We start from the raw sequence: 11,149 nt of genomic DNA on the forward strand, positions 1-11,149 counted from the left end.
GCCAGGCAGCTTCTGAGGTTTCCTCCAAGAGACACAGACAGGAGTCCCCACACCCCAGCCGGCCATCATGGTGCACTGGACCGCCGAGGAGAAGCAGATCATCACCAGCTTATGGTGCCGGGTGGATGTGGGCAACGTTGGTGCCGAGACCCTTGGCTGGTGAGGCCCAGAGGGCTGGCTGCCCCCTCCCTGCCTCCCTCCCTGCCTGCCTCGAATAACCCTCTGTGTGCCTTCTCCCTCCCTGCAGCATGCTCTCGGTGTACCCCTGGACCCAGAGGTTCTTTGCCGATTTTGGGAACCTCTCCAGCGCCAGCGCCATCTGCGGCAACCCCCGGGTGAAGGCTCATGGCAAGAAGGTGCTCACCTCCTTCGGGGAGGCCGTCAAGAACCTGGACAACATCAAGGGCACCTTTGCCAAGCTGAGTGAGCTGCACTGTGACAAGCTGCATGTGGATCCTGAGAACTTCAAGGTGAGGCAGCCCCCCTGCCCTCCAGCCTCAGCAGAGTCTTCTCCAGGGGGAGTGGGGGAGGGGTTTGTGTGCAAGGCTGCGACTGGTGTGTTCATCTGCCTCGAATGACAGATGCAGGGGAGGGCACCAGGCACAGGTTGTGTCTGTTGTCTTGTGTGCTCCCTGAAGGACTTGGTGGGCCGCTGTGAGATTCAGGAAGCTGGACTAGACGGCCTGTGGCCTGAGCCAGCGGGGCTCTTCCCATGCTCTTACTTCTTGGTCCCTGAGATGTGCGGCAGCCTTCTCCAGTGGGTACTTTAGAAGAGTGATGTGTTCTGAGGGCAGAAGTGGAACCCAGGTCTCCAATGTATACTTGGCTTTACGAAAGCATAACGGAGAACGGAGCCGTGCACGGCAGTGTCTGCTGAGCATACTTCCTGTCTGAGACCCCAGCCTGTCCCTGTCACTGTTTCTGGGGGGGGGCGCACCCACCCTTGTCCTGTCCAGCCTGCCCATGTTCTCCCCAAAAGAGCACTTTGGCTGTGCTCACAGGGGGTGGTAGGATGAAGGCAGGAAGGGAGTGGCACCCCCTTGGCCGGTTGTGTGTGTATATGTGGGGGGGACGGGACGGGACGCAGGCCTTGGGCTCCGCCAGCAGAAGGCATCACCTCCCCCCTCTTCTCTTCCAGCTCCTGGGCAACATTCTGCTGATTGTCCTGGCTTCCCACTTTGGCAAGGAGTTCACCCCAGCCTGCCATGCAACCTTCCACAAGCTGGTCCACGTGGTGGCCCATGGCCTGGCCCACCGGTACCACTGAGCCCTCCTGCAGGAGTGGCAGCTGTGCCTCCTTCCCCCTGCTGCCCTCAGGAGCCCCCTCCAGCCCCGTGTGAAGCTACCACCAAATAAAGGTCACCCTGCAAGCTGAGTAACCTCCCTGTGTCTCTGTGGGTCCTGTGGGGCGGGAGTTGGAGAATGCCTCCGTGGCTGGGGGGCAGGGGGGTCTCTCCAGGTCCTGCCACACTTGTGCCCAAGGTAGACCCTTCAGCAGCTGTCTGGAGGAGAGAGCAGGGGGGGTGCAGTGGTGGGACACAAGGCTGAAAAGTGCGCTGGAGGGTGGCTGGGTGTGTGGGTCCTCCCTTTACCTCCACGGAGAAACCCTCTGCTGAGCGCCTGCCCCTCTCTGCCCAGCAACTAAAGGGACAAAATCCTTTGTTTAGCCTCTGGGGACTGGGGCTGCTACAACCTGGAGAAGCCCCCCAGCTCCTGAGGGCAGGGGCACTCCTTTCTTTTGGTCACCTCCCTCGGCAGCGCAGGGTCTGTCCCCGCCAGCAATGCAAGCGATGCCCCAGGGACAAAGAGCGGCTGCTGCTGGCGGGAAGCCCTGCTGCGTCTCTGGATCAGAGTCCCCAAGGTGATCAGTGGTTGTCTCTGCTTTGAGTAGCTTTGTGCAGCCTGAAGGGGTCGGCTGGCAGCGCCCACCTGGCTGGAGAAAAATACTCCCTTGCAAGAGACAACAGCAAAACACACAAGTCTTTCTCTGCGCTGGGTTTCTTTCTACCTGCCCCGGCTGAGGAGGAGAGAATCCTCTTGACGGGTCCACAAGGGGCCCCCACAAGGCCACTGATGGCCCCCAGCAGAGGCTGCGCTTTCTGGTGCCTGTCAGAGCCCATTGGTGTGTTGTGGCCTTTGGGGCTGTGGCACCCTCTGGAAGGGGGAGGAGGCTCAGATTGTGCCTGTCCAGCCCTGGATGCCCCTGCCTTTGTCCCGGAGAAGGCCCAAGGCAGAAGCTCCTCCTTTGCCCCCAGGCACAGGATCTCCCACTGGGCCTGTTTGCAGGCAGGGAAGGCACCCGCACAGCCCACATGAGCCCCAAGTTCCATCACATCACACCTGAAGAGGGCCGAGGGAAGGTCTGGCGTCTGTCCCAGGGAAGTGGGGGAGGGGATCTGGCCCAGAGTGGCCTTCTGTAGGCCCCACTGCCCCTTTGCTGGTCCTTCTGGGGAGCTGGGAGCAGGTTCAACTGGAGGCCAAACTCCCCGAGAGCCCACCACAAATGTGAGGAGCTGTACTCCGGGAGGGGCCTTTCCCTCTTCCCTGAGCAGTCCTGCACATCACAGATCCTACAGACGTATCTGTCTCTCCGTAAACACCAAATCCTCACTGGAAACTGTTCCGTTATCAGGGAGGAGCTCAGGCCTTAGCAAATCAACATACAAAATTATGCAGGGGATGGACAGAGTGGATAGGGAGATGCTCTTGACACTCTCACATAACACCAGAACCAGGGGACATCCACTAAAATTGAGTGTTGGGCGGGTTAGGACAGACAAAAGAAAATATTTCTTTACTCAGCGTGTGGTCGGTCTGTGGAACTCCTTGCCGCAGGATGTGGTGCTGGCGTCTAGCCTAGACGCCTTTAAAAGGGGATTGGACAAGTTTCTGGAGGCAAAATCCATTACGGGTTACAAGCCATGATGTGTATGCACAACCTCCTGATTTTAGAAATGGGCTATGTCAGATGCAAGGGAGGGCACCAGGATGAGGTCTCTTGTTATCTGGGGTGCTCCCTGGGGCATTTGGTGGGCCGCTGTGAGATACAGGAAGCTGGACTAGATGGGCCTATGGCCTGATCCAGTGGGGCTGTTCTTATGTTCTTAAATCCGGCCCCAGAATATCTTTTCAGTGCTCTGATGGGCCTTGTGAATTGAGTTCTCTGGAGCATGTGCTAAATACACTGCTGAGTAACTGCATTCAGGATGGGGCCCAGAAGCTTTCAGCCTCAGGCTTTTCAGGCTTGAGTCCTGGCCGGGCAGCGACCTCACACTCTGATCCCATTCCTGTGGTTCCCAGGAGGTGCAACTAGTCTGCATCCTTCCCTACTTTGCTTCCCCCACTTTGCTCTTCCCCTCCTCCTCTTCCCTCAACCCGCTCCTCCCAATGGCAGTCATGCCTGAGTGTCAGTGGCAGAATCCTGGTCCAAAGTGAGTGTGAGTGCCAAAGTGGTCCAAAGTGAGTGAGTGTGAGTGCCCAGCAAGTCCCTCTTCAAGCCCTGACTGGGTTCTCCTCCACAAACATTTGCCCCTCGTATTGTGGTTGTCACAGTGAAGTCACTGGCAGGGCTGGCAAGAAACGTTCCTAAGCATTTCAGTTGCTCAGGGAACAAAGCCCTGGAAATGCTAAATGACATGCTGAACAATTGAGCCTTAGAACAGCTAGTCAAGGAGCCCACCAGAGGACATGCGACACTGGATTTAATATTGTGTGGTGCTCAGGACTTGGTTAGAGATGTAAATGTTACTGAGACACTGGGGAACAGTGACCAGGATGCAATTCATTTTGCCATGCATGTCGGGAGAAAAGTGCCAAACAAATCTAGACACAAAAACCCCTTGACTTCAGAAGGGCGGACTTCCCCTAAATGAGGAGGCTAGTCAGAAGGAGGTTGAAAGGGAAGGTAAAAAGAGTCCAATCTCTCCGGAGTGCGTGGAGCCTGTTTAACACAAGGGTTATACAGGCCCAGCAGAAGTGTATACTGCAAAGGAAGAAGGGCTCGACTAAGTCCAGGAGGGTGCCAGCATGGCTAACGAGCTAAGTTAGAGGCTGTGAAGGGCAAGGAAGCTTCCTTCTGTAAATGGAAGTCTTGCCCTAATGAGGAGAATAAAAAGGAACATAAACTGTGGCAAAAGAAATGTAAGAAGGTGATATGGGAGGCCAAGCGAGACTATGAGGAACGCATGGCCGGCAACATTCAGGGGAATAATAAAAGCTTTTTCAAATATGTTAGAAGCAGGAAACCCGCCAGAGAAGCGGTTGGCCCTCTGGATGGTGAGGGAGGGAAAGGGGAGATAAAAGGAGACTTAGAGATGGCAGAGAAATTAAATGAGTTCTTTGGATTAGTCTTCATGGCAGAAGTTGTCAGGCAGATACTGCTGCCTGAATGGCCCCTCTTGACCAAGGATTTAAGTCAGATAGAGGTTAAAAGAGAAGATGTTTCAGATCTAATTGACAAAGATTAATAAGTCACCGAGCCCTGATGGCATCCACCCAAGAGTTATTAGGGAACTGAAGAACAAAGTTGCTGATCTTTTGACTAAAATATGCAACTTGTTCCTCAAAATGGCCACGGTGCCAGAGGACTGGAGGATAGCAAATGTCACACTGATCTTTAAAAACAGAAGGAGAGGGAACCTGGGAAACTATAGGCCGGTCAGCCTAATATCTGTCCCAGGTAAGATGGTGGAATGCCTCATCAAATATAAAATCTTAACACACAACCCTTGCTGAGGGAGAATCAGCCTGGCTTCTGTAAGGGTAAGCCTTACTTCACAAACCTTTTAAGAAGTCTTTGAAAAGCTCAACTGGCACATGGATGCGGGAGAACCCGTGGACATTATATATCTGGACTTTCAGAAGGTGTTCGACACGGTCCCTCACCAAAGGCTGCTAAAAAACTCCACAGTCAAGGAATTAGAGGGCAGGTCCTCTCGTGGATTGAGAACTGGTTGGAGGGCAGGAAGCAGAGAGTGGGTGTCAATGGGCAATTTTCACAATGGAGAGAAGTGAAAAGCGGTGTGTCCCAAGGATCTGTCCTGGGACCAGTGCTTTTCAACTTCTTCATAAACGACCTGAAGACAGAGTTCAGCAGTGAGGTGGCAAAGTTTGCAGACGACACCAGACTTTTCCGAGTGGTGAAGACCAGAAGTGATTGTGAGGAGCTCCAGAAGGATCTCTCCAGACTGGGAGAATGGGCAGCCATATGGCAGATGCTTTTCAATGTAACTAAGTGTAAAGTCATGCACCTTGGGGCATGTCAGGGTTCATGTTGGTCCCTCTGAAAGAAGGGAGCAGTAATCTCAGGACTCTCAGTAAGATCCAAACTAAAGGGAACATGGAACACAGGGTTTATTAGGATCCAATTAACAAATAAAAAAAACTTTAATAAAAATCCAATGCAGTTACTAAGGCACTACAAAAACGAGGCTCCTAAATCAGCAGGACTTCCCCCAGGGAAACAATCCTTTTATGAACTTGCCAAGAAAAAACAACTGCAAAGTTGTTGGGTTGACACCACCCCAAGTTCTCTCTCCTGATCTGTCACAGACAGCTCAGAACCCATCAGCCTATATGTGAAGTTTTGATTTTTTTGCTCCAATGTGCATGACTTTACACTTACTGACATTGAAGCGCATCTGCCATTTTGCTGCCCATTCTGCCAGTTAGGAGAGATCCTTCTGGAGTTCTTCACAATCCCTTCTGGTCTTCACCACCCAGAAAAGTCTGGTGCCGTCTACAAACTTAGCCACCTCCCTGCTCAACCCTGTCTCCAGGTCATTTATGAAGAGGTTGAAAAGCACCGGTCCCAGGACAGATCCTTGCGGCACACCGCTTTTCACCTCTCTCCATTGTGAAAATTGCCCATTGACATGCTCTGCTTCCTGGAACCAGTTCTGGCCTTCCTTCCTTCCTTCCTTCCACCTCCCAGAACTCCTTCTTTCCTGCCAGAGTCCAGGCAGGTAGGCCCCCTCCGCCCCTCTTAGCGTGGAGTTCTCACAACGAATCTCTCGTGTCTCTTGGGATTACATGTTATGAAGGGGTCTCCTTCATCACAGAGGACTCCTAAGCCTAAGTTGTGGAAGTTAGTTGTGTTAGCAAGAGAAGGGTGGAAAGCCTGTGCCCCCATCCCACGCCCTGAGGCGTTCACACCAGAGGTGCCCCATCAGGACATCTTAGTCTATAGAAGGAATTGCAACCAGCATGTGTGCTGCAGGAATCTGCTGGGTCTCTCAGCTCCCATACAACCCTCAAGCCTGGCAACGGGGTCCCTGGTGGGCACGGAGCCCCTGCAGCATGACCAGAGGAGAGGGCATAAAAGGGCCTCCCTCCCCGCAGAGCAGCCTTCCCTGGCGTGCTGGCTGGCCTCACTGCTACCCAGGCACTGATTCTGGCGGACCCAGTCAAGCTCGCAGCCCCCTCTCCCAGGTAAGCAGCTTTGGGGGAATGATGCCCACTGGCTCTGGGGGCTGAGTGTGCAGCAGGACCAGGCAGGGCTGGTGCTCCTTGTAGCAGGTGCAGCTGGTCAGTGCGATGGCTGTGCAGGGACAAGAAAAGGCCTGCCCGTTTCTCCCACTGGCTCCCATTAAGACAGTGCAGGGTCTCTGTGCATCCTACGGTCAGTCAGCACCCTTCAGAAGATGTGACTTGGCTGCGGTCTGAAGCACACTGACCTGGGAGTAAGCCCATTGAACAGGGTGGGACTGACTGCCGACTAAACAGGCTTAGGCTTGCACTGTTGGTGGATCCTCAGCCTCTAGGAAAGGAGCAGAAGCAGGGGGCCTTCACACCCCAGGAAGGCTGTGCACCTGCCTGCCCCCTCTGCTTCCAGGGTGGTTCCTCCTGCTGCGTGGGGCAGGTCCCTTGGACCTGGGGCACAGGCTCTGTGTGTGCAGTTGCAGGGTGGGGCAGAGGTCAGAGGCAGGTGGGGTCTCTGTCCAAGCCTGGTGCAGGAAAGGTCGACTTTGGGGCAGGGCCATGGCTCCCCCATTGCAAGGGAAGCCCCAGCGCCCTGCTGCTGTCTTCTGGTGGTGTGGAGCGGGAGGAGCTGAGCTATCTGGCCCTGTCCATTCCTGATGTGGGGTGACCCAAGTCCCCCACCCACAACTCTTCTTGCCATGCCACGCAGCAATAGAAGGCTGTCTGCCACACACAGGGCTGCCAGCAAGGAGCTCTGCACCGACAGGAGGGAGTCCACTTCCATTCCCCTGGCCAGGGGGAGCACTGCTGGGTCCTAGAGACTGACAGGTGAAGCACTGATTGCTCCACACCAGCCTCCCCCCCCCCCAATGGCACCTGCAGGGCAGCCAAAGTCTTTGTGCTTCAAGCAGGGGCTGCCGCCCAGGACCACAACAGATGGGTTCAGGGGTCCAGATGGGCAATCTGAGAGCCACCTGGCTCAAATGCTTCCAGAATGACCTGGCAAAGAGGCTCACAGGCTCAACTGGCCACAACCAGCCACCATGTAGCAAAAGGCGCAAGTCTTTGTGCTATTTATCCATCCTGCCAGCAAATCCAGCCTGTCCCCCCCCCCCACTTGCTTTAAAACCTCTGGTGCAGTTCACAGCCACAAGGAGGGCACACGCGACTGCAGCAGGCACCCAAAGAGGGCGGTTTGGCAGTGGAAAAGTTGCCGAGGGAGGTGGTGGCCTCTCCCTCACTGGAGATCTTCAAGCAGAGGCTTGACAGGCACCTGCTGGAGGAGGGTTTCCTACCACAGGCAGGAAGTGGACTAGATGACCTTGTGAGTCCCTTTCTGCTCTCAGTCTCTATGAGGCCACATTAGGAACAACCAGGCAGGTGGTGTCAGCATCCAGCGGAGGCCAAAATTAATGTTGACAAGCACAGGGTTGGTTTCTGGGCTGGGGTTCAGGCATGAGCCCCCCGCCCCCCCACCTGCTGTCCCTGCTGCCATCCGAATGGTGACAGCAACAATGTCCTGGGAGTATAGACAGATAATGCCTTCCTGTGCTGCAAGGGATGGCGCACAGGACTGAGGGACAAACGCAGGAGTGAGCGCTGCACTCGGTAACTGGGCAGGTGCTGTGGCTCTGCCTTCTACTCACCCTTGTAGCCAGAGCTGCTCGCAGGGAGCCTCTGTCAGCTGTTGCAGACCTTGGCCTGCCTGCAGAGGGCCAGCCAGTATATGTGAGCTGGGCATGGACCCCAACTCTGGGAGCGGAGAATGGCGTGTGTTCCCCCTCAGACCCCTTACCCGGCTTCCTACCCGCCCCCCGCCCCCCAGGCTCCCCAGCATCAGCTGTGTGTGCAAGACCACCAACAGGCCAGCTGGTGCTCAGGAGCCTGGCCAGCTTCCTCTCCCCTCAGACCCTGCAAGAGGCTGCTGAGGCAAACGCCCTGCCCCCCTCCCCTTATTTCTGGACCCTTCTAACCACCCCAGAAGAGTCCAGGCTGCTGCAGGCATCGTCCTCGGTTTGGCCATCGTTCCCCGTCAGCCACGTGTGGGAAGTGGACTGGGTCCCCCTTCATGCCTGGAGCAGCCACGTCTCCCGCTGAGCTTAGCAGGAGACCACAAGCCCACCGATTAGGCAGCCGGGCCTGACTGTCTTGGCCAAGGGGTGGGGCGGAGTGGCCAGGTGGGTTCCACTCCTCCGTTCAGGGAACTCTGCAACACCCTCAAGCACAGGAGGCCCTGTGCGTTTCTGCCAGGTCTGCCCTGGTGTGCGGAAGGCACACCCACTTGCTCTCCAGTGGGGCAGGCCCTGCGGGGCCTGGGAGGACGCAAGCAACCTGTGTAGGGACCGTATTTCTAGCTGGCTGTGTTTGAGGAGGGGGCTGCTCTTGCTTTCTCTTTTCACTCCAGATCAGCCTACAAGCTTCAGCCTTTAGCAGCTCCTTGGTGTCTGTCTGTGGCTTGCCCTCGAGGAGCTTCCAGGCTCCTTCTGTCGGATGTTGCCTGTAATTTGGTCCAGCTATTTTTCTGCATCCATCCAGTTGGCTGCAGGCATTCCCCATCGGCCAGTTTGCTGTATTGCTCTCTTCCCCCCTTTCCCAATTGATTTGGTTTCTCTTTCCTTTGAGTGTTTAGGGCTCGATCCCATCCTTGACTGGCCTGCATGATGCAGTGCCACTGACAGAGCCTCTGCTGCATCCCACAGGCTGGCTGGGGACTCTCCCAGCCATGGCAGAAAGTAGCTGATGACAACCAGCAGAGAGGGGAGCGATGGAGGCCGCAGGCAGGCAGGGAAAGAGGGACCAGCTGGAAGACTGGTCAGGAGGAGGGAAGACCAGAACTGGCCCAGGATGGACCTGGCAGAGGAGAGAACAGGCAAACGAAACAAAGGAAATATTTATTTATCCAGCACATAATCTGTGGAACTCCTTTCCACAGGATGTGATGACGATACCATAAAGCGCAGATGCCTTTAAAAGGGTAATGGACAGACTGATAGAGGATGTGTCCATCAGAGGTTATAAGCCATGATGGGTATGTGCAAGCTTCTGGTTTTAGAAGGCCAGGTGCAAGGAAGTGGCAAGAGGATGTAGGTGCCTTGCTGTCCTGAGTGCTCCCTAAGGCATCTGGTGGGCCACTGTGAGATGCAGGAAACTGGACTAGATGGGCCTTTGGCCTGATCCAGCAGGGCTCTTCTGGTGCTCTTAAAGGCACAGCCAGTGGCGTTAACGGCAGCCAGTCACCACCAAAACAATCTCCAGCTTTGGGTGGGCCAGGAGGTAGTCCTGAGAGTGCAGCCAGCCTTACCCCACCACAGCCTTGAGGAAAGGTGTGTGCCAGCCTTAGGCTCTTCAATAGGCCCGAAGCCCTCATCCAAGACTAATCCTGAGGAAGAGAGCCTCCACCCGGCTCTTCACTTCAGGGCTACCGTGAAAGGGGCCAGGAGTCCCCATCTTTTTCTATAGTTGTCCTTCCCAGTATCCATTGATCCCCAGTATCCATTGCATCCTGACTCGATTAGGCTAGGAGCTAACCTGATTTGCTGTCGCATCTCCCGTGGCTATCCAAGATCCCCTGGAGGTACAGCTGCCCCCGCCCCCGAGGATGTGGTTATGTTTAGTCTCCTTGCCTGCTCACAGGTAATGCAGTGGCTGTTCACACCTGATGACTCGCAAGCGCTACTGTGGTCTGGATTTGAAACAAGAACCCCTAGCATTCTGTGCTCTCCTGGGAGGGGGGTTCTCCAGATGCTCCCCGTCTGATTTCTTTAGTTTGGGTTATGTGCAGATGATAGCCCCCCCCCACACACACACTCATAAAGGGAAAGTGGACGGCCAGAGGGAGCCCATTGCTGCTAGCCACAAGAAGCTCCTCCTCCTTGGTGGCCCCCGGCTACCTTCTCTACAGATGCCAGAGCAGGGAGAGTTGGCAGTGTGTGCACATCAGAGATGCCCCCAGGAGGCTGCTGGAAAAGCCACTCCTCCTTCTCAAGCTGTTGCCATGTTCCCCATCCCTCCCCCGTTTCCCAGGGCTTCTGCTGTCTCTGCAGACCCTTTTCCTTTGCCCTTGACTAGATATTGCCCTTGTCTTGTCTTGACCTCCTTGGGCAGGGGGTCTGGTCTAGAGGGTAGAGCCTCCGTTAGCCTGAAGATAACATCAGAAGGTCGCCAGTTCGAGGACACCGGCAGCTGAGAATGGCGAGACCTTGAAGCAGCTGACAAGCTGAGCTGAGTGATTCCACCTGCTCTGGTGTGAGCAAGAAGCGTCTTGGCTGCCCTCCATGTCAGAGATGGAGCTGCTTGTCCGCCTGCCTGGGAGAACTGGAGGCCAGAATTGAGACCAAACCAGGAAGAGCCATTCTGAAATGTTGGTTCTTGAAAGAGAGAACCTCCATGATTGTCAAAATCCCCTTGAGGGATTTAGAAACGCCTGCCTATGTAAACCGCCTTGAATAAAGTCAGAGTAATCCGATGACCAGAAAGGCGGTATATAAATACCTAGTTGTTGTTGTTGTTGTTGTTATTATTATATAACCTCCAGGCAACTTGGACAACTTCCCTTCTTCTCCTTCCTGGCAGCTTCTTCAGCCACCAGTGGCCCTCACAGCCCTCATGACACTGGAGGACATTTGCACCTCCCCTGCTCTGTGGCGGCCAGAATCCCAGGACAGGCAGAATCCCAGGACAACCAGGGCCCCCCCCCCCCGAGGCCCACAGAGGCAGCTTCTGGTGACTC

The 11,149-nt window shown here is 55.3% G+C and overlaps 1 protein-coding gene across 1 annotated transcript; it reads left to right on the top strand.

Moving 5' to 3' along the window:
* On the top strand, positions 1–1,375 carry LOC136646081 (hemoglobin subunit beta-2-like). The gene is made up of 3 exons (XM_066622652.1): positions 1–159; positions 248–470; positions 1,139–1,375. Exons 1-3 carry the CDS (start codon positions 68–70, stop codon positions 1,265–1,267), a joined length of 444 nt encoding a protein of 147 aa, XP_066478749.1. The 5' UTR covers positions 1–67; the 3' UTR covers positions 1,268–1,375.
* Positions 1,376–11,149: the final 9,774 nt, after the last annotated feature.

This window comes from Tiliqua scincoides, chromosome 3, assembly GCF_035046505.1.
Source record: "Tiliqua scincoides isolate rTilSci1 chromosome 3, rTilSci1.hap2, whole genome shotgun sequence".
Classification (NCBI taxonomy): Eukaryota; Metazoa; Chordata; class Lepidosauria; order Squamata; family Scincidae; genus Tiliqua; species Tiliqua scincoides.

Coding starts and splice junctions, on each gene's coding strand:
- LOC136646081 (XM_066622652.1), top strand. CDS start 68: ATGGTGCACTGGACCGCCGAGGAGAAGCAGATCATCACCAGCTTATGG. Junction 160..247: donor GGTGCCGAGACCCTTGGCTG/GTGAGGCCCAGA, acceptor CCCTCCCTGCAG/CATGCTCTCGGTGTACCCCT. Junction 471..1,138: donor TGGATCCTGAGAACTTCAAG/GTGAGGCAGCCC, acceptor CTTCTCTTCCAG/CTCCTGGGCAACATTCTGCT.